Genomic DNA, 26,651 nt, shown 5'->3' with positions numbered 1-26,651 from the left:
AGATCCTCTTTAATATACAATATGTAATTCTTTTGCTGTAAGCTTATTTGAGTTTAAATTTTCCGAAGAAGGAAATGGCTTATTGGTTTATTGTAGTGTCATCACTAGGAGTCTTGGAACGTTTCCTGTAAGAGGCATGTAATGTGGAGGGGTACCACTAGAGGGCTCTGCAGGGACCCTATATACCTTTTCCTTGGCTGTAGTAGTGGAAAGCAACCCTGAGAAGCCCTGGCCTTTTGGAGATCAGAGCCATTCCATTCATTACAGCTGTTCAAGAGGGCAGTTAATAACAAGAATCCAACAAGAGCAACTCCTAGGAGCCGCTTCTGCCAGAAAGCTGGGGGTTGCAGGTGGATGTCACCAGAAACATCTGGTAGGTGCTGAGCTAGGAAACCCTATTGCTTGAATTTCACTCTCCCCTGTACCACTCCACAGAGCTACCCTTGTGGGGACTTGAATGACATAATACAATGAAATTTTAACTTTGACACAGGAAAGCAGGTAGTATTGAAGGTTCTGAAATTCTGGGCAAAGACCTAACCAACAATAATAACGAAACCCACCTTGAATCTCAACTGATCCTTGAGGCTGGGACCCAAACTGATGGCTGGGCATCTGTAAAGGAGATGAACACAAGGCCCTGGGAGTTCTGGGGCTGCAGGAGCCCTGTGTGTCCTACATGCAGGGATGATGGCGGGGCACCTCTGATGATGCACTGTCTTGGGATAAATGGCCCTCCGGACTCAGTGGTCACTCAGAGATTGTGCTGGCGAGTGATGCAGTAGGTATACATCATAGCTTTTTCATGAGCACCATCGGCCAGTAGCTTACAGCTGTGTCTGAGTGACAGCAGTGAAGCCAGTGCCTGCAGAGGCAAATGTCAGACCTGCAGCTGAAGCAAGGACCCGGGAGCTGGGCAGAAAAGGAGCTTTCCTGCTACCCAGGTGAGTTTGGATCTCCAGACTGAGGCAGTGGGGTAGGAGCAGAAATCACTTCAAGCCTTTGTTTTCTTGTGGCTGTTTTGCTTCTGTGGTGTTTGAACCACCCCCCAACTCCACCCCACAAAAAAGTAGCTGTCCACGGGGCCGGACAAGATAATATGCCTCTAGACTCAAGAAGTGAATGGCAGCCTTGGGAAGCTTTGCTTTTTTCTAACTCTCCCTGTGAAATAATTCAGGACTTCCGCACACTGAAGAGCCAACTCTCAATCCAAAGTCAAGCACTTCCCTTTTTAAACTTGTGCAACACTGAGGCTTAAGTTCTCAGGGTCTCCCCTCCGCAGGCGCTGGTCCTTTTAAAGGGGTCCTCAGAGAGGTGGTGGCCAGAGGGAGTCAGGACCTGGCTGGGAGGAAGAGAGGGATGAGGGCTGCGGGGCTGGGCGTCCCGGGGTGGAGGGCGGAGCAGGTGAGCTGCGGGGTGGGAGCAGGGAGTGCACTTGTACGTGACGTTGGAGTTTGCAGCAACCTCCAAGTAGGAGGCTGTGCGCGCGTGTGTGTGTGTGGAGTGGCTGCGCGGCCGGTTAGGATGTGCGCTGCAGGGCGGCCGCCGCAGTGAGCAACGCGGCGACCGGAGCCCGGCGGGCAGCCGGGGAGGCCGGGACTGAGAGGGGCGAGCCGCTGGTGCTCCCCAGCGGCAGAGGGCCGCGTCGGCCACGGGCCCGGGAGAGACGCGCTCCAGCCGGCCCCAGGATGTAGGCGATCGGCGGCAGCGCTCCTGCAGGCGGCCGGCTCATCATGAAGAAGCACTCGGCCCGGGTGGCCCCGCTCAGCGCCTGCAACAGTCCGGTCCTGACCCTCACCAAAGTGGAAGGTAATGCGCGGCCGCCTCGCCCCAGGGGTCCCTGCACCCTAGCCGGGGAATGCTGCCACCCTGAGGGGGGCTGCCTGGCTGCGGGGCGCCGGGGCTGGGGGTGCTGCTACCCCAGGACGCGGCTCCGCAGTGCAGAGCGCCGCCGCCTGCGTGGGGGGACCTGGCAGCTTCGGGGGCTGCCCTGAGCTCCCTGGCGAGAAGGAGTGAGCTGCTGCGGCGAGCAAGCACCCGGCTCCCCAACCCTCTCCTTCCTGGGCAGCACCCAGCGCATCTGGCAGCAGCTGCACCCTCACCTCCATCCCAGTTTGTCCTGGGGCTCTTGTCTGTTCGGCAGGAGGGGGTCGTCCAGCCGCTCCCAGTGTCCCCTCACCACACACACACTTGAGTTGCCTGGGTGTGGAGCTCTGTGCCTCACCCCCAGGCCGACCAAAGGTGCTGCCCGCGGTTGGTAGAGGCGGGAGAGGGCTGCAGCGGGCTAAGGAGACGTCTCTCCTGCGTGTTCCGAAGCCTTTCCGGCCACCAGCCAACTGACTGCCCTGCTCTTTGGGAATGGGCGGGGCGCACAGGTGAGGGAAGAGCCAGCACCAGTCTGTAAACAGGCTCTTTCCCAGGCCCTGGAGAGGGATCGGAAGGGCTGTGAGAGGCCCCCAGAAGGTGTCCTCCTCCCCGTGTTGTCCTTTCTGCCTGGAACTGCTCCCACCCAGGAAATGTGAGGGAGAGGACAGGGGAAGAAGCAGCCCACCGAGGAGAGCTTCCTCATACACAGCTGGCTTCTGCTGGCCTAAGGGGCCTTGCTTTCCAGTGGAGAAGGGGGCAGAGGGCCAGTCCCAGTTCTTAACTCCTCCTCCCAGGAGGCAGAGGTGGAATGACTAACTCCCTCTGCCAGGAGCAAGCCACCTTGGCCAGGTGAGGCAGACAGACCATCCCCTGGGTCCCAGGAGCTCCCCTCTAGGCTTTTGCTTGTGCTGAGCCAAAAGAGCCCATGAGCACCAGTGGTGAATGAGGGGCAGCCCTGGGCTCCTTCAGAGCCTGGCTTCTGCTGTCCCAGGAAGCCTGGACTTCTTTAGGCTACTGTGGACCCTGCTTCCCACTCGTGACTTCTTGTTTATTACAATAAATCTGAGAACCAGCGAGGACAAGACAGAGGCTGGCTTGGTAATTGTATATCCCAAGCTCAACTGTCCACACAGGCCTGCCTGCAGCTGCCCTCGTACTATGACCCCCATCCCACCGGGGAGCAGTGTGAGGCCCCAGCAAAGTGGGTTAACGTGTTCTAGACCCACAGTTGGTAGGTGGTGAGGCAGGAATGGAATCCTGGGCTGTCTGATCCAAAGCTCATGCATTTTTTCAGAACATGAGTTTGCACTGAACTGCAACTACTTACCTATTTCTCATCATTTTCTATCTTTAGGAGGTTGGGTTTTTTTCCTTCTTGTGGCTGTCTTCTTCTCTCCTCCATCCCAACCTCAGGAATGACTTGATATCAGCCATCTACACCTGAGTTTAGTGCAAGTGCTACCTCTTCCAGGGGTGTTTGTATTTCTAAACCTACTCCCAGACAGTGCCCACGTGTATGTGTGAGTTGGGGAGGGAAGGATTGGCCATTTATTTCTCTGAGGGAAGCAGGGAGTGAGTGTCTGCTCACTCATAGGGTCCTCATGGGAAGCTGCCCCACTCCTACCTGCTCGTAGGACAGATGGGTTCTGCTCTCCAGCAGCAGGGGGTCTCCCTGGGAAACTCCCAGCCCACCTTGGGCAGGACAGGTTTGAACTGCACTGGAAGTGGGGCAGGACGTGGATGGTGGGGCTACCTGAACTGGGTGCTGTGGCCTCAGAGGTGCTGCAGGAGGCAGTAAGTGGCATGCGAGGCACAGGTACTTCCCTATGGCCAAGCCTGGAGGTTGCCTTCAGGGAATGAAAATGAAAATTATCTCCCACTAACCACCAACCCCCCCAAAAAATCTCTTAGGGCTGCTGCCAAAAGAGCTTTGAGTCTCCTGCACATACTAACGCCAGCAACTGCCTCAGCATGGGCTTGGCTTTGGAACTAGCATTTCCTCATAAATGCCTGTGGATAATGGAAATGTATAGTGAACTAAGAAATGGTCAGATTGAGGATCAAGACTGGGCTCTGCCCCTTTTCCAGTTGGATTTGTGTAAATCATGAACACAGCCTCAGTTTCCTCAAATGTAAAAGAGAAGGAACAACTTACTTCAGCAGGCTGTGAGGAAATGCAATAGGGTAGAGGTAGCTGAAAATGCCTAGCAAGCCCCCAGTTGCATTTTGCATGGGATACCTACAAGTATCCCATGCAAAACTCTGCCCATCGAGGCCTGATAAAATCTGCCCTTGGTATGCCTGGCTCACATATAGCTCTTTCTCTCTGCCTGGTTTTTTTCCTTGGTGTTTTTATTCAGTTTGGCTTTTGGTCTATTTTCTGGAAACCATTTGCATCTTATGTGCTGGTTTTGGAAGTGTTGAATCATTTTGTTTTAACTTGAATGCACAGGGCAAGGTGGTCCCCATGCTGTGGGTGTTTCTGTATGGATGGCAGACAGGCTACAGGGAGGGAATGCAGCCAGCGAGGAATATTTATTAGCTTGCAGAGTGTGTCATCTAAGGGGAGGCAAGAAGGCACCAGCATGTGGTACATATAAAACCAAAATAGAAAAGGCAAAGCTTGGTTAAACTCAAACACAGGAAGATGGGCAAGATGACTTCATTTACTCAACAAATGCTTCATCCAACCCTACTCTGTGTCCTGTGACAATTTAGCAAGGCCCTGGAAAGGCAAAAAGGAACAATTCTAGCTTCATTCTCTTAAGGACATTTTAGTCTAGAGGGGAAGAGACATACAGATAGATAGATAAATTATCAAATACAAAGGAGTAAGTTCTGGTATTGAACTGAAAGCAAGGTGTCACAGGGACACTGAGAGTTGAGCAATCTGAGGAGGCGTTCCTGAGGAGGAGGCCTTCATGAGGAGGAGGGTTTCTACAGAGGAAGCCTTTCTGAGGGGGCCTTTCTGAGGGGGAGGCCTTTCTGAGAAGGAGGCCTTTCTAAGAAGAGGCCATTCTGAGGAGAAGATATTCCTGAGGAGAGGAGGCTTTTCTGAGAAGGAGGGCTTCTAAGGAGAAGGCCTTCCTGGGGAGGCCTCCTCAGAAAGGTCTCTGAGGAGGAGGCCATTCTAACAAAAAGGCCTTTTTGAGGAAGAGGCCATCTAAGAAGGAAGCCTTCCTCAGGAAGAGGCCTTTCTGAGGAGATATTCCTGAGGAACAGGCCTTTCTAATAAGGAGCCATTCTAAGGAGGGGGCCTTCCTGAGGAGGAGGCCTTATGAGGCATCGCAACTGAGGCTGGGGGGATATGAGAAAGGTTGTTGGTGCAGAGGGGAGGAGAGGCAGTTTCAGGCAGAGAGAACATGGATGCTCGGGCTCAGCCCAGAAGCATGAGGAGAGTGGGGCTGGGCCTTAGATAGGGGTTAAGGCTTGAAAAGTGCGTTCTGGTGAGATTGATGGCATCTGTCATGTCTAAAAACATACCTTGTTTTCACAGATCCTTTGCTTGGCTTTCCTTTCAGAAGCAGAGCATTGATCAGTAGCACATCTCTAATAGACTAGTGTTTACTAGGATCATCTCTACTCACAATCAGCTCATTCACGTTCAGTGAAATTACATTCAATAGGAATTAATCGTTGAGAACAGTACAATGAATTCCCCAAGAGGCCTGCAGCAAGTAGTGTTGTGGAAAGGGTGAGGGCTTTGGAATTAGATGGACTGGGTCTATCCAGCTCTCACACTAGGTGAGTGATTTCTGGCTAATGAATAAAGCTCTCCAGGAATCAGTTCCGTGCTAGGAAAGGAGGGGTGATGACATCTTGCTCTTAATACTCAAATAATGGTTTTTGCTAATGAATGCCGACTATATTGCAGGTACTATGCTAGGAGAGATTGTTCCATTATCTCTATTTTTTCCCTAAGCAAGGGTAAGTATTGTTATCCAACATTATAGATAAGGAAACTGAGGCTCAGAAAAATCATTCACAGAAGGTACTGTAATTAGAAAGCAAGGATCCCAGGCATCAAATCCATATCTACCTGGCTGCAAATGTTGCAAGACCTTTGCACAACTGCATTTCGTTTGATCAGGAGAGAGAATTATATCAGCTCATGGCACTTTGTAGATGCTCAGTAAATGCTCCCTAAAGCTCCCATTATATGTAATTCCAGCAGTTTGGGAGGCCAAGGTGGGTGGATCACGAGGTCAAGAGAGCAAGACCATCATAGCCAACATGGTGAAACCCTGTCACTACTAAAAATACAAAAATTAGCTGGACATGGTGGTGTGCACCTCCAGTCCCAGCTACTTGGGAGGCTGAGGCAGGAGAATCACTTGAACCCAGGAGGCGGAAGTTGCAGTGAGCCCAGATCGTGCCACTGCACACCAGCCTGGTGACATAGAGAGACTCCATCTCAAAAAAAAAAAAGCTCCCACTGTAATATAACTAATATAACTCAGTGGTTGGGACCCCCATGGGGGGTTCACAGGCTCCACGGCTGTGTGCCATATTCTTAGTGCCTCTCCTTTGGGAGTGTTGGGTGATCTCAGCTGCCCCCAGAGTAGGTCTGACTACCTTGTTCCTGTCAACAGGATAAGACGGTTATCCTGGAATGCTCAATTAATAGTATATGAAGACCCAGGATGCTGGCCCAGACCAAGAGGATTCTTGAGAAGTATACTGCCAAAGCGTTTCCCCCAACCCAACATATTTCCCTGGTTGGCTAGGTCTGAAACTTCAGTTGCAAAAGTCATTCATGTAGTGATCAAATATTTAACCTAATAGATGCAAGAGAATGAACCAGATGTTTGGGAGGATTCTAAGAGGAGTGAAACATAATCCTTGATCCAACAGAGCTTCCAATCGAGTGAGGAATGTCAGAAAGGCACACCAATAAAGAATGCATGCGGAAATGTAATGTTTTTGATTCTATGGAAGAAGTATAAAGTAAATGCTGCATTTCAGCTGAGGGTGAACTCAGTTCTGGCTGGGACGCAGATGGCCGCTGAGCAGCACTCTTGCTTGCCATCATTACCCCCTTCTTTGTCAACCTGGGTTGCCTCATTTAGTCCTCACAACGTGCCTCTACAGTGGCTCCTAATGTAATTCCCACTGTGCAGTAAGGACTTGGATTGCAGGGTGATCAGGTAACCCACTGTTTGAGACAGCTGCCATGTGGTATGCCCGTGTCCTAACCACTGTACCATCTGATGGCAAGGACAAGGACAGGATAGAGGAGGAATCAACAGACTGTGGTGAGAGTGTGAAGTAGGAAGGCTGAAAAGAGCCGTGAAATACGGCTTCGAAGATTATGCCTGAACAATTCTGGGAATGGAGATGCCATTAGCAGTAACAGTGAAGATAGGAAGGGAAACTCATCTGGGAGGGAGAGACGGCGGAGTCACATTTAGAAAAGTTGAGTTTGAGGCCAATGCCTGCAAACACAGGTATGTAGCAGGCAGGGAGGTGGCAGAAAGAGGTGGTGAAGCCTGAGGAACCAATCAGGTGATATGGAAATAAATGGGCAAGCACAGAATCCTGGTGACCATGCACATTTAGGAGGTAAGGGAGGCAGGAGAGAAGTTTGACTGTCCAGACCAGAGAACTCAGATAGTACGGTGGCATGGAGACAACCAGAAGAAAACCGAGAAGAAAGAGAGAGAGTGATGTGTCAGATGCAACCAAGAGAGGGTGATTTTGTGGAAACAGTTTTAAGCGGGTGCTGGTCTGCAAGACAGATTGCAAGGGTGGGTGGGGGCATTACTGGATACTTGGTTGAAGTGTTTGACAGTGAGGGAGGTTTGAGAAGCTATGCTGTCTGAAGGGGGAGGGAGATAACTTTTGAGAGAGCCAGGCTGATTCCAGGGCAGGTCTGAGGTTGCCCCGAGAGAAAGATGATTGATGCAACAATTAATGCAACAGTGGCCTAGAGGAGGGAGCATACCAGGGGAGGAAGCACAAGACAGAGAAAGGGAATGATCAGCTTTGAAAAGGAGCAGAGAAAGCTTAATGGGCAAAGACAAGAATCATGAAGATGCAGAGGAGGGAAGCTAAGGGAGCTGTGGTGGTGACTTTGATCTTTGTAATGTAGGAAGTGTCATCGTTTGCTGCAAATGATGGATGGGGATTGAAGACTTGAAGAGGTGGGAAAGGGTTCAGAACAGCCCTATTGGGACAGCCAAGAAGAGATTTAATTCTTAAAAGCCTTTTTGGCGCATAATACATTTCCATTGCTTAAGACATCGTGTAGCTCAGGAGAAGGGACTGGAGGGAAGAACACTGGATGAGGTGTCAGGACATTCAAGTGTCATTTTCTGCTCCTCCATTAGCTAATTAATATATTGGACATGTCGCCTGGCCTCTTGCAGCCTGGGCTTCTCCTGCTGCAAAGAAAGAGGGTTATAATAGATCTTCCATTGTCTTTTTAGGCAGGAACATTCTAAGAGTCTACTAAGTAGCTTAATCATTAGCAGAGATTGGTTTATCTGATTAAAACTCTTCATTAGCTATAGTCAGAGAGCAGAGCTTTGAGGAATTGAGACCAGGAATAATAAGGAATCTAGCATGTGCATGTATGTGAGCATACGTGTGCATGCAAACAGGTGCTCTTTCTGAGAGTAGATTTTGGTATTTGAGCAGGGGATGGAAAGACTAGCTACATGAGTACAACTTGCTCCATGAGACGGAACCCCAGATGATGAGATGGCATAAAAAGAGGTACAGAAAGATGCCAAAGAGAAGCTGTGCAACTTCCAAGCTGTGCCTGGGGCTGGTCCCAGTCCCTGTGTTTCTGTGTTAAATCTCAATGCCCGGGAACGAGCTGAGCCATGTCACCCATTGTTGGTTCAGAATGTCTATCCTTGGGTGGGAGATTAAGCCTGAGAGGTCATGTTTAATACTTTAAGACCAACCCCACCTTGGTCCTTGACCAAGCAAGTTTAGTCCTGCCTTGTTGATGCACAATGACTCTGCTGAGAACTGGAGTTATATTTGAGAAAACAGTGTTTTAATTTTGCTCTGTTCCACTCATTTTCATCTAACACTCCATCCAACCAAAACCCACACCTCTTCTGATTAGAGGACCAGAGATGCCATACTCCCCCATCCCCCCATAGCTGCCCAACACTGCCATGGTGAGTTTGGTGGGCTGGCCACTCCACAGGGGAAGGCTCCAGCATGCCCCTCTTCCTCAAGAGCCCTCAGGCTGCAGGAGAGGGCAGTGTCTTTGCCTGGAGGTACTGTCCTGCCTATAAAACTGTGGTTCATCCTTTGCATTCCAACAGCCAAATTTCAGTCCACATAGAAGCCAAAGAATCTGGAGATGCTAACAATCTGATGAGGAAAAACACCAGCAAAGAGGAGTATGCATATTTGTCTGGGTTTTGTGTGCAGGTCATTAGCAGCACCAAAACATCACCAGGTTTACCAACTGGTGTATATGGAGGCATCATGTGCCCAGGCCACAGAAAATGGTGAAATTCCAGGAGTCTGCACAAGCCATACCTAGCAGTGCATATGGATTAAAACTGATGCCCTCAAGTTCAGTTGCTTTCAGACCAAGTATTAAAACATAGTGCTCTGCTTCCTCCCAAAAGGAGGCATTGACTCTTCCCCCAAGGTACAAACAGTATTATTTAAGGCTTACCCATACCCTGTCAGTTTCTCGAGAGTCATGATTCACCTTAGGCTGAGTACATTCCAGGACTGTCTTAAATCCACTGCATGAAATTATTCAGACCTTTGAGAGTTATTTAGGGACCTCTGAGGAAAAGGAAGTGAGGTAGAAATGCCAATTTAGATATCTGATTACTGAGATGGTGATGATGGGTGGGAAAAGTGAGCTGGATCAAGACCTGACTCTTACCAGCTCTCAGACTGCTTCAGAGTAGATCAGACACATCTCAAAGAAGCCTCCACCACCCCATTCCAACCCCAAACAGCAACTTTTGTTCACCTCCTGATTCTTTATCCTAACCAGAGGAATAATTTCCAAGTGCAAAACACTAATTTTGTTTTTAAATACAACTTCACAACTCTCATGTTTTCTCCTAGCTTTACACACTGCCTCCAGAAATAACTTTACAACAAAGATTCAAGCAATTCACAGGAGGCAAACAAATATAAGATAGCATATAATATTTCTAATCCAATAAAGTTATTTCTTCTCCTAATAGGTTATCAAAATCAATACTTTGCCATCTGTAGCATGTCATACACATTCCGCAGAGTGGTGGCTCTTGGTCCATGCCTTACACCTTCTCAAGCACAGTACACTCTCTACTGTAACCCCTTGTATTAGCTAGCACCGCCATAACAACGTATCATAGCTTTTAAAAAGGACATTTTTTTACTCACAGTACTGGAGGCTAGAAATCTGAAATCAAGGTGCTGGCAAATTTAGTTTCTGGGGAGGGCTGTCTTCTTGGTTTGCAGACGGCCGCCTTCTGTGTCCTCACATGACCCCTTCTCTTGATGTGTGCATGGAGAGAGAGAGATAGAAAGCAAACTGCCTGGTGTCTGTTCTTATAAGGACACTAATCCTACCAGATTAGAATTCCATCCTTATGACCTCATTTAACCTTTTTCGGTTTCTTGTTTGTTTGTTTGTTTGTTTTTTAAGACAGGGTCTCACTCCTATGCCCAGGCTGGAGTGCAGTGGCGCAATCACTGGTCATTGCAGCCTCAACTTTCTGGGCTCAGGCAATCCTCCCACCTCAGCCTCCCAGGTAGCTGGGACTATAGGCAAGCACCACCACGCACAGCTAATTTTTTGTATTTTTTTTATAGAGATGGCGTTTCACCATGGTGCCAACACTGGTCTTGAACCCCTGGGCTCAAGCAATCCGCCCATCTCGGCCTCCCAAACCTCTGGGATTACAGGCGTGAGCCACTGCACCCAGCCTCTTTAGTTTTAATTACTTTCTTAGAGGCCCTGTCTCCAAACACAACCACACTGGATGTTAGGGCTTCAACACATGAATTTGGGAAGAACACAATCACTCAGTCCATAACACCCTCTTTCCAGAATAGCAAATCCTAGTGCAGGGTCCCTTACACACTCAGTCTTTTCCATGTTACAAATGTGTTTCTGTCCTCTGCAAACCTGAAGTCCCTCTTTAGTGACATGCAGTTCTGAATGAGATGTTCAGCACCATGACCTTGGTCAACTTTCAAAGGGGAGAACGAGAGGAATGAGAACATTCTGTATTCCCATTGATGCTCTGGAGTCAAACAGAACCAAGTTAAAACAGTGCCTTAGCCGCTCACTGATTTGTACCCTTGGGATATTAACTCTCAGAACCTCAGCTGTCCAATATACAAAAGAGAAATAACCTTACTGATCTCCACCATCATGATGGATATAAAAAGATATATAACATCTACTGGCAGAGAGTGTGGTGTATGTATTGGGTGTCTAACCACCACTTGCCCCTTTAATTCTCTATACTGTCTCCTTTTCCTTTACCCACGGTCAACATCTAACTTCAGTTATCCATAGATTCTGTTCTTTCCCTGGAACCTATGCTAGTCAGGAGCATGACTGGAGCTTCGGCCGCATGTGAATGGTGGCAGTGTTTTCTGACCCAAAGTCCAGGAATCCATATGGATGATCTGGCAAGGGCAAGTGGGTTGGGACACGTGAAGTGCCAATTGCTTTGGGATGTTTGGGGCATGTAGTTGGCCTTACGTGTGTGAAAGCCTTTTCTGCAAGTCTCCTCCCCTTTCCTCTACATCACTGCCTAAAAATAATGTCACACATAAATTCACTGAGCAAGTATTTAATGAGTAGGAAAGATAAACAAAGCCTGAAATGGATTGTTTGGAAGATAAGTTACACTTGCAAATGGCCATAAACAAAAGCTTTCTTCTAAGCTCCTCATTTTGCAAAAGCTTTTTGGTTTGTTGGCCAGGTCCTGGGATGGTGTACTCATCAGTAATCAATAAATGGGAAAGTCTTCATCAGACCCTGTCTTTCATGCAGTCTAGGAAAAAGAGGCAGGGGTTGAGAGATAGGGGAAGGTGGAACTCTAGTTTCCAGAGCAGCTCTCAACTGTGTCCTGTTTGGACACAATTAGATGCACTTAAGCCTCTAAGATGTGGGTACTTTAAGCACTGCCACTTGGACTAAGCAAGCTCTATGAGGGAAAAGTTGTACCTGCCTTGTACCGCAAAGTAGGTGGTTAATTAAGATTTGTTGAATGAGTGGCCTAAAAACTAGTCCACCCAAGAGAAATAAACATATATCCACACAAAGACTTATAGGTGAGTGTTCATAGCAGCATTCTTCACAGCAGCCCCAAACTGGAAGCAATCTGCATGTCCATCAATAGATGAATGGATAAGCCAAATTTGTTATATCCATACAGTGGAATTCTCTTCAGGCATCAAAAGAATGAACTGCTGACACATGCTACAACATGCATAAATCCCAAAGACATGATGTTAAATAAAAGAAGTCAGATGTGAAAGTCTGTATATGTATATGAAATGTTCAGGATATGCAAATTATTATACAGAAAACACATTCATGGTTACCTAGGGTTGAGGGTGGGAACAGGGAGAACTTCAAATGGGCACAAGAACTCATCTCAGCATGATAGAAATGTTCCAAAATGATACTATGGTAATGGCTTCACAATTCAAATTTGCTAAAACTTACTGAGTTGTGTACTTAGCTGAATTTTATAGTATGAGAATTATATCTCAATATACAATAAATTATTGTATAATTGTATAATTTGCCATACAATTATTGTATAATTTGCCATAAACAAATCAAATAACTCTATAGACCTTACTGAAATAGATGTCAGTTGCAGGGCATCATCTCCCATTTCCTGAGCAATTCTATCTCCTTTACGTTTGAAACGCTTGGGTCACACCAGCCAGCTGGTGGTCTTTGATCCCCACTCTGGGTCCCTTACCCTAAAGAAAGGACTTGAGCACTTTCTAAGGGTAAACTCCCTGGAGACTTTTTCAGAAAGGAGTCAACAAGGGTCCACTTATCCTTGGGAAGCTCATAAAAGAAACATTATTGGTCTCTTGAAAGTTCAAAAGGGCCATTTTATGAGATGAGAATGAATGACTTTCCAATCTTTCTTGCTTTTCATTGTAGAAGTGACTTACATTAAGTTAAAAAAAAAAAAGCCCCCAATTCATCATTTTCTCAGGCCTAAGCAGTGGACAGCTCATGGGACTAAGGGTGTGCTTTGGTACCCAAATGAGTTGGTAGCTAAACTAGACCTTCAGCTCACCCATTGTGACCTAGAGTTTCCTTCTGCTGCACAGACATTGCCTCTAGGTACTACTTCTGCTTGACCAAAGAATGTGAATCCTTTCTCTTTGGTCAAGAGTCTTTGGTCACAAGCAAAAACTGTGATTTTGCAGGTGTTGGGGTTTATGCAGTTTTAATAAATTGCCTGACAGCCCTCAGGACACTAAGACAGGGCTAAAATGGAAGCTCACACACAGGCATGGTTACATCTCACCATGCCATGGAGTATACAAAGTGCACAAAAGAACACTCCCCCTGCACTCGCGTGTGCGCACGCACACACATACACACACACACACACACGTGCTCAATGGAAGCAACTCAGGCAACAGAACTGGGATGAACCCGCCTGTCCTCCAGCATTTATGGATGAATTAAGTAGCATCAACAGAATTTAGAGGTGACACACCTTCAGGGAGATGCTTGAATCCACAATTACAGCATCTGTCAGCACGAGCATTGGGCCAGAGTGTATAATCTACTTTGCATTGCTCCCAGAACTGCTGGCTAAAGTACAAGATTAGAATTTAAGGCACAAGATGATCATAAACAGGGGGATTGTTAGTGGGGAAGGGGTGTTGGAGAGTGAAGGTGAGGTTGACATAAATAGTATTTCTAGTTGTGTACTAATGGTCCCAGGAGCTGTGGCAGTAAACAGTGTGAGGCTAGTTTTGGCATCAATTTCCTTGAGGCACTGCCTCTTTCTTTCATGTTTTGTTTTGTTTTTTTTTCAGATGGAGTCTAGCTCTGTCGCCCAGGCTGGAGTGCAGTGGTGCCATCTCAGCTCACTGCAAGCTCCACCTCCTGGGTTCACACCATTCTCCTGCCTCAGCCTCCCGAGTAGCTGGGACTACAGGCGCCCGCCACCATGCCCGGCTAATTTTTCATACTTTTAGTAGAGATGGGGTTTCAGCATGTTAGCCAGGATGGCCTCGATCTCCTGACCTCATGATCCACCCGCCTCAGCCTCCCAAAGTGCTGGGATTACAGGCATGAGCCACCATGCCCAGCCAGCACTGCCTCTTTCAACTGTGATAAAGGAGTGAAATCAAACAAAGGCAACACTTGACCTGAAATTTTGGAGGTTGGGGGCAGAATTAAACAAAAGTTTCCTACACTTAGAAGATTTGAAAGGCTTCTAAAAAGAGATATAGCCTTCCTCATTGTAACTCCTTCTGTCTGAAACCTGTTTGAGCATCAATTGGCCAGTTCATTGAAAATGGCCCTGGAAATGATGTCAAGTGTGGGGTGCATTTGTTGCATTTCCAATAGTAGAAAATAAATGCATCTGCTAAGCAAAATTGTTGTGTCGCTCTACATGTATTCTTCAACTAATTATATTACTTTGTTATGGATGTTGTGGCTTGCACTTCCTTAATAAAGTGGGATCAGTCGACATCTGAGTTTGCTCCAGTCCCTTCAGCAAACCTGGCAGTTTCTCCTGTGGCATGTCTAACCAAAGCAAGATGAGGCACTGCAGACTGACGAGGTGGCAGTGAATTTCGGATCTCACCACCATCCTCACTGCCCCTCCAGGTCATGTGTATTCCTGACCCTGAACTTTCCTCCTATTTTACTTACTTTTATGTTCTATCCTCCAAGGCCCAGGCCAACCACCTGCCTCTTCTGATCCTTTTCGCTATTATCCCAATGCACACTGGCCACGCTGTCTGCAGAATTCCTGTTATATAGTCAGAAGCTCTATTTTACACGTAATTGTTCTGTAATTCCTTCATGGATCTTTCGTCACTCTGACATAGACTGTCCATTCCTGAAAGATGGTAATCATGCTTTACACTTATTTATAGACCATCCAAAGCTCTTGGCACAGGGCACATGTTTCACAGTGATTTCCCGTCTGATCGAAAGGCTCTGAGGATGCACTGCACCATACATAGCCCTGTGAGATGTAAAAAGTGCATGCCGTTCATTATGTTAGGTTAAATAAATGAAAGATAAAAACACAGTGTGATCCCAGTTTTTCAGTGTATGTGTGTGTGGGTTTGTGTGTCCATTTGTGCTAGGGGCACGGTTCTGCTGAGAGGGGTACGTGTATGTGTGTGTGTGTGTGTTGCACAGACACAAAAGACTAGGGAAAATGCAGCAGCGAATGTCAATTGTGATATCTCTGGGTGCTAACATCACTAAAAATTGCCTTTTTTTTTTTTTTACTATTTAGCACTTTTGTGATGTATGTATAAATAATACTTTTTATTTATATGAGGTACAACGTGTTTAGCAGTATGAAGAATGAGGTAATGAAATCGATGAGTGATTATTATTATAGGAGACACAGTATAGTGAAGTGGGAGGTTTGCAATGAATGGGGTTTGGTTGTCTATTATTCTTTATGGGTATATTCCAGTGTTTCCCAAAGTATGTTCCCAAGTACAGTAGTCCCTACCACAGGCTTTACACATTTAAATAATATGGGAAGCAGCCTCTTGAAAATTCACAATATCCATTGGCCCTGAATATTCCTACAGCAAAGGAACCTGTCTGTTCTACTTGGTGTTCTTCAAATCTATCCAAGCATGGAATATTTTTTTCCTTATAACAGTTTGGAAAACGTTGTTCTATTTACATGTGGTTATTTTCAAATAACAGAATAGTGAGTTTAGTTCTAAGTGTCTTAATTTTGTTTGTATTTTGTTCATATTCCTTTGGTTTGAGGATCCAGAGAGGTTACAAAGTTAGAGAACAACTTCTTTAATCCAAATCCATAGAAACATTTTAGCAATACCAAATTACATGATTTGATGATTTTCTCCTTCATTGTAAAAGCTATGCAGCATCACTGCCTAGTTTGCTAAGTTTTAAAGCTTAATTTGCTATAATGAAAACATTCAATGAAGAAACATGCTGTGAGCTGAATTTATTCAGCCTCTTTTGGAGTCCATTCTTTCACTGGAAGTTATTACTGTGAAGCTGCATTTCATTTTTGTGAACTTTTTTTTCATCTCTACAATCTTTTCAGGATGAGTTTTTGACAGTGATGCTAATAGTGACAAACCCCTCTAACCTCCAACACTCCTTGCAAATTATCCCAACAATGAACAGCTGCAGATGCTAATTCAAAATGGCAGGTAATCCGTGTGTAAATTGAAATGTGCATACTTCTGTCTGAAACTGCAATTGCATTAAGTTGTGGGAATTCATAGTGAGGAAAGTCAAGAGATCCTGGTAGGAGGGCATAAGCACGCAGATCCCCCAAAACGCTGGAAATCAATCTTCCTTTTTGTCCTCCACATCTTTCTGCCCTGCAGCCCATGCAGGAACAGACGGCTTGTCAGAAGCTCAGAGGGTGGCGAGACATTTGGTTTACCAGGGGCCTTTCAACTCGGATATGTGAACACATGAAAAGTAAGAGAAGGAGGGAGGTTATTAATAAAGCAAGTCATGAAGCACAATAGAGATGGTGTGAAACAGAATTTGGCCCAATAAAGTACGTTATCTCTCTTTGACTAGCCATATAATGCTTCGGTTTATCTTTGGCTAAAACAGAGACAGCACAGCCGGTGGTTAACGATATTAGCTAACACCTGAAAAATAGGTTACATTGAATCACAATTTTGCCTCATAGACTCATAATGCTTCAGAAAGTATGATATACAAAACTCAGTTTGTTATTAAAGTTATTTAAGTTTAAACAATGTAGAGAAAGCACGTTTGACCCCAATATATTCAGGACTCATTTCCTCCCCTAGAGTGAAAATGGCCTCTTAGCACTAGTGTGCCTCCATTCAGCTAGGTGCCAGGCACAACATCATTATAAAAGGCAAGTACACTGCCTTCTGGAAATTTGCATCCATCCGTAGTTACACCCGACACAAGCTACAGCTTTGTTTAAATTTCCAGCTGACTGACACGCACACAATCGTGAATGAAAAAGCAAACAGTGGAAAATAACGCCTTTTCACCTTCCTCTGGTCTGCGGGAACAACACTGCCGCAGAGCCAAGCTTTGGGCTGCAGCCTGATTTCCAGAAATCACACCGCTCTAGAATGGAGTGTCTGTGGCCTTTCACACACCAGCTGCCAGAGGTTGTGGTTTTTAAGTAAAGCTTCGAAGTGGACTGGAGGCTATCAGCAGGAAGCCAGTTAAAGCAGATAGAAAAGTAAGAGTGGCGAAGCCTATTTTTGCCGTACATACAAAATAAGAGGAGAGAGTCTTGGCCAACTGTGCCTTTAAGTAACAGGCCACTTCTGTCAAGGTACTGGGACGTTTTAGAGGTCAAGACCTCCCCCTGTAGGAATCTCCAGCCCAGTACTGCCCCGCACCCAGGAGCACGTGAGTACTCGTCAACTGACGTAAATGAGAGTGGAGATACTTCAGCCGCTCTGTGTGTTCTGGAGAAGTGTTTCCCAAAGCACACAGATCACCTGAGGAATGTAGGTTCTGATTTTGGAGTCTGGGGTGAGCCCTGAGATTCTGCATTTCCAACAAGTTCCGGGGACGGATGGGGAAGGGTGCTGACGCTGCCTGGCCCAGAGACCACACTTGGAGAGCCGCGGTCCTGGAGGATAGGAAAACCAGTGCAAACGTTTTCTATTGCAGCTTGGTGTCACACAGCCGTCCTGGAAGCCGCCCCTGCGCCCGCTATCTCCCCCGGCCCCCAGGTAGCTGGTGGTGACAATGGCTGCAGGGCAGCGCCCTGTGAAGTGCAGGGGTGAAGGTCTGCAGGCCCGGCTAACCACGCCCTTCTCTTCCCCAGGGGAGGAGCGCCCCCGGGACTCCCCGGGCCCGGCGGAGGCCCAGGCACCGGCCGGGGTGGAGGCCGGCGGGAGAGCGAGCCGCCGCTGCTGGACGTGCTCCCGGGCGCAGCTCAAGAAGATCTTCTGGGGCGTGGCGGTCGTGCTGTGCGTGTGCTCCTCGTGGGCGGGCTCCACGCAGCTCGCCAAGCTGACTTTCAGGAAGTTCGACGCGCCCTTCACCCTCACGTGGTTTGCCACCAACTGGAACTTTTTATTCTTCCCGTTGTACTACGTGGGGCACGTCTGCAAGTCCACAGAGAAGCAGTCTGTGAAGCAGCGATACAGGTAGGCGCGTCCTGCACGAGAAGGCCTCCTGACCCGGGGCTGCTCCATCCAGCGCTGACTCTGCAGAGCTGCCCCTGGTGGCAGGCGCTGGGATGAGCCGGTGGGAGCCCGTGGAGAGATGTCGCAGGGAATGCACCTGCTCTCTCAATGGGGTCGGGAGCAGAATTCTCTCTACCCTGGGTAGTGAACGCCTCCTTCCTCTGCCTCCTGCCCCTCAGCCCTGGGAGCCGCTTTATATAAAAGCAGGCAGCAGCGTCTTCCAGAGACGGCAAGTAGTGGGTCCCCAGAAAGCTTAGAAATGGGAGAACTGTGTAGCGCAGTTCATCCCTCAGCAAGCTGGGGTGAGGACCGCAAGGCCATGGAGCCAGGTCACTCGGATGCTTCCTGTAGCTGACTTCCCTCGCGGAGATGTTCGCTGCAGAGACTTCCTTACTCATCCTCTTTCTAATCCCAAGACATGCCCCCCTTCGGGTATGTGATTGCATGGGTCTGAATATCTCCCAGTGTGATGGTCAAGACCAAAGCAGTGTCTGGACTTTGTTGACTATATTTTCTCAAATAGAGTCCGTTGGAATGACGTCCCTTTCAAAAAGAGGCCAGAAACCCTGACCTCAACCCCTACCTCAGTATGCAGGAGGGCTCATGCAGCCCTCCCCGGGAGTCACATTGTAGGTGTTGACCCGTGGCGCTCATCTGTGCCAATTAAGAGCATCTGGTGTTTCCCCAAAGTGGTGGCCTTCTGTGGGCTATGTCAAGGGCTTTCCCAAATCAGCCCTAGTCAAAAAAAAAAAAAATGAATGCTGGCCAAGGTGACACAGTAAGCCCTGGAAACTTGTCTTTTATCAATCCCAGAGGTGAGGAGAAATTGAGCATTTAAGAGTCTTCATTCCTTCACCACTGCCTTCTTCCCCACCACACCCCACCCTGCCAAACACATACCCCCGTAAGATTGCTATGTCCTGAAGTTCCACTTAGAAGATACAAGATAACTAAAAATATCATTGGGTCTAAGGAACAAGGAGGTTTGGAAATGGAGGTCTACCCCTGGACCAGAATTTCTTTCTGGGAATCTACCATGTTTTCCCTGTAAACTTGTAGCTGGAAGTACAGGTGCGATACTTTTTTAATGTTCAGAGGGAATTTGGCCTGGCTCCTTTAAAATACCAACTTGTAAATCAGAGCACGAATTCTCGAGGAGGGGGCTCTGATGGAGCTTGAATAGAATCACATGGCCAGTCTCACATGTCCCCTTAGTGAAATGGATTTGGTGCAAAGAATTCTGATCCTCAGGGTTGACCTAAACTAGTGGCTCGTGGACCAGCCAGAAATTGCTAGAGGCACTTAATGCACCCTCTTCTGAATAGAAGCCAAAAACAGAAGGAAACAAATCATTAGGGCCCAAGATTTTCCCAAAGGCAAGAGTAAAATAGTCCCAGAGAAAAGCTAATATTTAGTAAATGATGTATTTGACAGTTAAGTATCCCTAAGTGTATTTAATTTGTAATTAGGCATTAGCCTTTCATTAAAACTGATTAGGATGGTATGCTACTGCCTCTAACGAAATGCTCAAAGTGAGCTTATATGTACTTTCTTGATCAAGAATTATTGGGAGAGAAGATGAAATGCTTCTTTCCTGCTACCTTCAACCATACAGGCTGAAAGAGGCCCCCCAAGTGGTAACACTGGCTGTTGTCCCAAATGTGCTCCATGGCTACCACTTACCTGGGGAGAAGACTGTCACCGCCAGCCACTTAGGGCAGGCCTGGCACCATTAAACTATTGTGCTGAAAACCACACAGATGGAATCAAGACCAAGTGGTGCTTATACGATCAAAGTAGGAAAAAATGAAAGGTCGTTGAAGATTAGTTATACATAGAAAAACATCAGCACCTTGATTTCAACCTATTGTCTTCCTATAAAAAGTGCTCAGAAAGAATCATTTAAAAAATCTGGTGACTGCCCTGTTAACTAGCGAACAATGTAAAAGAGGGAGGATAATCCTAACTTTATTAGTGAAACGGGTTAAAAGCTTTCGCAATTTCTGTCATCACATTCTGCTCCAGCTCTTTAAAAAAGTTTTTTTTTTGTTGTTTTTTGTTTGTTTTTTCTGATTGTAAGCTGTGTTAGCCCCGTGGCTAGGCAGAGCTGCTAATTTGCTAGCCAATTATTAGGCATGTCAATCAAGCCATATACACCATTGGAGGGGTGAAGAGAGATCCTTCCTCAAAAGGAGAGAAAAATTTTAACATCACAGACCTTCCTTAGGAAATCACAATTCTGTCACAGCTCACATTGGGAGTACTTTAAACAGACTTTAGGATTCTCAGAGATCAAGGAAGACTGAAATCACATCTTCCATATTCATGCTTTTATCAAAATTAATGCCAGAGAGAAGATTTTGAGTTGTCTGAGGAGATGAGTCTGTTGGCTAAAAGTGTTTAGCAGGGAGCTGGGAAGAAAAGGAGATGAACAGAGACCTGTTCCAAGAGGGGAGCTGGACGGATACAGCAGCTTTTCTTGCAGTTATCAGGAGGCAGTCAGATGGAAGCTTCTTTTCTCTAAACCCTCCCCACCTCAGCTGCTTCCCCAGGGTGAAGCCAGAGCAGAGAGAGGAAGGCATGTGTTCCCCAGCGCAGAGCTCCTCAACCTGCAATGCCCTGTGAGGCTCCCTGGGGTCTTGTTGAAGGCAGGCTCTGATTCAGTGGGTCTGGGTGGATCTGAGATTCCGCTTTTCTAGGGAACTTCCAGAGAATCCTAGTGCTGCTGGCCCACAGGCTGCACTTTAACTGTAAATGCCCTGGAGTTGTTGAGTCCCAGCTACAGATTTTTTTTTTTTAATGCTGCTGATTTTACCAAATGTTAGAACTAGGACTCACCTCACCATGTAGAACTGATGAGTGACTCCACTGAGCCCCAGAGGATGTTCGAGCCCTGGTCCTCTTCAAGCCCTGGTCCTCTGCCACTCATGACGGGAGGCTCCGTGGGCAAGTCCTCAAAGTTCTCAGAGCCTCGGATGCCCATTTGTAAATGGGAGGTGATGAAATATGCACTGTCTTGCACAAAACACTACTGTGTGATCAAATGACATGCTATATATGAAAGCGCCCTATAAACCGTAACATGTTGTGTAAATGCGAGGAACCAGTACTGTGTTGTGATAGCCTCTGGGGGTTATACTGAAGACTGTTGCCCATGCTTTGTTCATTGGCTGCCTTGTGGTGGCCAGTTTAAACTAGGAGAGTGCCAACCCCTGTGCTGCATGCAAGTGTCAGTCCTGAAGAAATCAACTTGTGGCCCTAGTGCCTTCACAGGGCATAAAAGAACACTGATCAGGGCTTCTCATGATCAGATACTGTTGTCAGTAATTAGATGTGAATGGGCAAACCTCTCAGCCTAACTCATATGGGTTTTCAGCCCCTGCCTTATAGTCTTCCCAGCAAGTACTCAACCATCCAGGAGTACAATGAGCTGCTTCCTTCTCCAATAAGATAGGCAGCCCAACCCTTATCTTCCCTGTTTCTCACTGAAGCTGGCCACAAGGATGTTCTGAGGAAGCAATAGTGCCCAGAACTCAGAGAGGGCTTCAGTCATGAGATGCTTGAGGGTGCTTGGGAACCACAGTCTCCTGGACCATCTACCATCTAGGGGAGGCACAGGGAAGTGACTGTATCAGGTCTGTGTTTGGGAGAGACTGTTGAGCACAGGTGTGATGACACACAGCCTCCTGGCCCCTCTAACCCTGGAACAGGAATGCAGCTTTTCAGATCTGAGAGGTCAGCAGAGCTGGAGCAGATCTGGGGAATTTTCAGTCTTGTCCAAAGGTCTTCCAGGAATTTGTAGCAGTAATGACCTGTTTTCAAAAGCAAATGCTGAGACCTTCTATCATGTGGCTGCCAAAAAAAGTGAACGGTGCAGTGGTGACAGATGTTTTTCTCTGCCTTTTGTAGTTCCAGGCTTTCTGTAAGCCAGCCAATTGATTCTGCTTCAGATATTCTGAGCAACAGTAGAGCCAAGAAAGGGAAAAGGGCAGTTTAGATGGCTTTTATCTTAAACCCTGCGAGGGCCCGGTGTGTGTACCTTGCCACCCAGACTTACGCAGGAACCACATCGGGTCTTGCAGCTGTAACATTCATCGGCCATTTAAAATCTAAAGAGCAGAGTGGAGCAGTTGCAATCTGGAGCTTTGTTCTGAAAATAGTTACTGTGCATCTTCTCTAGGCACTGCACTAGAAATACAAGATAAATGGACTCTGTCCTCCAGGAGCCCAAAACCTGGAAGGGGAGTCAGATAGCCAAACACAGTGGGGGCGCATGCAAGGTTGCTGAGAGTGGGGGAAGGCCCAGATACATGTGTCCTGGGGCAGGGTACAAAAGTTTCTTAGAAGTTAGCTAGGGCCTAGCGTGGTGGCTCTTGTCTATAATCCCAGCACTTTGGCTGGCTGAGGTGGGCAGATTGATTGAGCTCAGGAGTTCAAGATCAGCTTTGGCAACATGGCAAAACCCTGTCTCTACTAAAAATACAAAAATTAGCCAGGCATGATGGTGCACCCGTAGTCCCAGCTACTCAGGGGAATAGGTAGGAGGATCACCTGAGCCTTGGGAGGTTGAGGCTGCAATAAGCAGTGATCAGGCCACTGCACTACAGCCTGGGTAACAGCGTGAGACCCTGACTCAAAAAAAAAAAAAAGCCAGAAACAATTTATTTAAGGACAAGCAGATGGTTCTCTAGGTGCTGAAGGAGAAGGTCAAGAACATTCTAAGCAGACAGTAGCCTGGATAAAGGACACAGGCTGAACACAGAGCACGGAGCTCTTCTTAGGATGTAGGATGTAATCGGGGTAAGGTGAAAGAGAAGACCCAGCAGTTAGGCGGAGCAGATGCTGGCAAGCCTCCTACACTATGCTGAGGTGTTTCACTTCCAGTATGAATATCAGCAGGAGTCAAGGAAGCCACTCTGTAGAAAATGGAATGAAGGACAAGGCTAGAGGTCAATCCAGGTCAACAAATACTTCTTTGATATCTATGTGGGCACATGGACAGATGTGGGTGACAGTTGCTGTTCTTGACCCTAAGGAACTCACAACTGAGTGGGAGACAGAGTCTCCTATTAAAAAAAAACAAAAACCGAATAAAATATAAGGAGGAAGTGGGGCAAGAGCTGAGGGCAGACTGGCTTGGCTGTAGTTTGGCTGTGAGGACAGGGCACAGTAGATCTTGGGACTCCAAATTCAGCTGAAGGCCAGATGGGAAGGACTTGGGGTGCCCGATCAAGGAGTTGGGGGTTTATTCTCCAGGCAAGTGGAGCCTCCAGAAGTTTTTGGTATAATCAGAGCTGCTTTCAAAAGTAGGATTCATAGTACTAATTATGTAACTGGCTACAGCATATGGTCCTATTTCACATAAGAGGTGGAATGACTGTCAGGTGTTTGTTTGTTGGGGGACAGGATGCCTAGTTCCTGAGCAGTAGCAAGAACTTTGAGTGTGAATCCTGAAGTATTACAAAACTTGTTTGAACTGTCAACCTTTTGAGACTACATCACACTCTTCTGTTGATAAAAAGCATTTCAATTGTCATTTTCACCAAACTCAAGTGTTCTGAAAACATGGGAAATATCTTCTTTCCAGGAAATATTTGTACAGTTTTTCAGGCACGGTGGTAAATGCTAAGGCATTGCCAAGGAAGCCCTAATTAGCGATGCCTAGCATCTCCCTGCCTTCCTGCTGTCAGGCCTCACATTTCAGAAAGCTGATGCGTTTCTTACCCTGAGCCTCAGACACATTCCAGCCTGTTGTTCCTATCAACAGTTGTTCTTTATAGAGTAAGGCCCCTTTGGAAACAAGGTGACAGGGCCCCTCATCCTAGGAGAGAGAGAGTGCTTCATTCATTCCACAAAATCTTTCCAGCACCTTCTCTGTCTCAGGTGCTATTCTAGGAAGTGAGGATGCAGCAGTGACAAGAGCAAGTGGAAATGCCCTTTACCTTCACCCTTCCTCCTACCTCATAGCGGTCTCATTTCCTGTCTGATTTCTTCGTGGTTGTTGTTGTTGTATTAACTAATTTTTGTAGAGATGAGGTTTTGCCATGTTGCCCAGGCTAGTCTCATACTCCTGCTCTCAAGCGATCTGCCCACCTTGGCCTCCCAAAGTGCTGGGATTAAAGGCACGAGCCACTGCACCCAGCCTTTCCTGTCTGATTTCTAAGAATTATCCACCCAGAAAGTGACGAGCTACATGTAGAACTCTTACAGTTGATGTTTTTGTTGTTTCTTTGTGTTTATTTTTGTAACTGGTTTAGAAAAAATTGACAGAATATTGGAAGACTTCAGTTTGTAATTTAGCCCATGGCTTCAGTGTGGTAGTGAATAATGGCAATTATGCATACACATCCTCATGTATAGCCAGGAGATTTTGCTAGCCTAAGGCAAAATACCATGCCTCGTACACATACACACACACACACACACGCACATGCACACACACCACACACACACGCACACACGTAGCCAGCTGAGTAGCAGATGTCTGGTACAGCCACAGGAAACCATGTAATCAATGCTCCAAGTCTAAATGAGAAGTCATAATGGGCACCGGTGTCAGCAAAGGAAGAAATGAGATGGGAGAGGCTGAATAGGTTTGGGTTGTCTCTGCCTGTTTTAAGACAACACTTGCCATATTCAAGAATACATCAGTGGTGAAATGAAACAGAACATTGTCCACATGCCCCAGACTGTGACATCACCTTCCTGAGTTTACACCAGGTCCCACCACTCTATAGAGTCTTCCCTTTCATCCTGTCATTGTGGTATTCATAGATTAGCTCATTTGTTTTTCCTCTGGCATCTCCCCCACCCCACCACCACATCTCAGTTAACATATGCTGGCTTCATCCCAGTGAAATTCAATGACAGCCAAACACCCCTGCAGACAAGTTCAGAATATTCCTTCTACAAGTGATTTTTAGGCTTTCACTGAGGCAAGCAGAACATTTTCATTACCTCTTGATCTCCTTTTTTTCTATACTTCAGCCATCCCACATCCCAATTATCTGAGATTGGTATTCATCTTTGAACAGAAATCAAGGATATAGCTTTGAAGTTTAGCAGTTTAAGAAGATTATCTGTCTTATAACCTTATAATTCCAGAGCTTGTCTTGTTCAGCTATAGCAATGTTATTTCAATTTCACTGAAATTCTTTGAAAGGTCAGTTCCAATGCTCATGTTTGTGTTTAAGGTATGGGTTTGAAGAATAACAGCCATTTAACTAACTGCCATATGAGTGTAATTATGACTCTTGTGGGGTCATGATACCTGAGGCTGGAATTATCAACAAGGGATTTGGTAACATTTTTAGCTTAAGTGCCATGGTCCCTGTGAATATTTGCAAGATCAGTGTGACAGTGAAATCAAAGGTGGGAAGCAATGAAGGATGGTTTCCCAGAGGAGCATCCTTCAGCTGGTGGATTTTGAGGATCAGTTAATCTTTGTGCGGGTCAGATGAGGAGGTGGGCCCATGTAGGTGGCATACAAAAGTCACCAGTGTGTACAGATTTGCAGGATGTAACCAGTATGCTCAGGCACCACTCAATCCTATCCCAATGTAAGAAATGTGGAGCCATTTCTTACTTTCCATGTGATTTTTCATCATTGAGTCAAGACTAGTGAGCCAGCCGATAGGCACATTGAAACTTAAAAATCTCACCACATTTAGCAAAAGATCATCTGCACAGAGACCTGGGAAGATCAAAAAAGGACTTTGAGGATTCTCTGATCCAACTCATTCATATTATCAATGAGTCCAGAGATGCTCAGAGAAAGGGCAAGAGAGCCCTGTGCTCTGCAGCCTCAGACCTCTCCAGAAAGACTACCAGGAAAGAAGTGGGTCAGTACTATTTCTCCTTATAGGAAGAAACCTGGAGGCTGTGCCTGGGCAGGTTGGAGCAACAGAGGTAGGAGTGCTGCTAGCCCATGCTGGGACATTGTGATAGATGATAAGAATATATGCTTGCCATTAGATAGTTTGGGCAGGAAACTCAGCTCTTCCTTTATTGGCAACATGGTCATAGGTAAGTCAACTGAAAGCTCTTAGTCTCAGCTCTTACCTGAAAAAAATGGAGACTTTAATTCCCACTTCCAAAGGTTACTGTGGGATTGAGTGCCCCTCCTGTGGGCTCCCACAGCTCCTGTATAGATCGTGTTTGAAATAACAAAATTAAACTTGATGGTGTGTATAAAGTTCCAAACTGTTCTTGGTCCAGGTATTTCCTAACCATCTTTGGTTGACTCCTAATGTGGATACCAAAACTCATTCAAACCATGCCTACTGCTCTCTCCAAATCATAAAGTGATGATGATGATGTCATAAAATGATGATAATGATAATGATTATGAGGTCATAAAATGATGAGGGAGAGGGCCGGGCATGGTGGCTCATGCCTGTAATCTCAGCATTTTGGGAGGCTGAATCGGGTGG

The 26,651-nt window shown here is 46.7% G+C and overlaps 1 protein-coding gene across 2 annotated transcripts in view; it reads left to right on the top strand.

The window, feature by feature from the left end:
* Positions 1 to 26,651, top strand: part of SLC35F3 (solute carrier family 35 member F3) — a 430,572-nt gene that overhangs the window by 311,560 nt on the left and 92,361 nt on the right. Inside the window, exons 1-2 of one of the 2 annotated variants that reach the window (XM_030812665.1) lie at positions 1,441 to 1,809; positions 17,856 to 18,180. In XM_030812665.1, coding sequence (XP_030668525.1) covers positions 1,734 to 1,809; positions 17,856 to 18,180 — 401 coding nt within the window. In that variant the 5' untranslated portion in view covers positions 1,441 to 1,733. Of the gene's footprint in view, positions 1 to 1,440; positions 1,810 to 17,855; positions 18,181 to 26,651 lie in introns of those variants that run through there. The other variant, XM_003267271.4, reaches the window with a different exon arrangement.

Source organism: Nomascus leucogenys, chromosome 5 (genome assembly GCF_006542625.1).
Source record: "Nomascus leucogenys isolate Asia chromosome 5, Asia_NLE_v1, whole genome shotgun sequence".
NCBI classification, from domain to species: domain Eukaryota; kingdom Metazoa; phylum Chordata; class Mammalia; order Primates; family Hylobatidae; genus Nomascus; species Nomascus leucogenys.
Note: the sequence above shows the minus strand (reverse complement) of the source record. Positions and strands in the feature narration are given on the sequence as shown.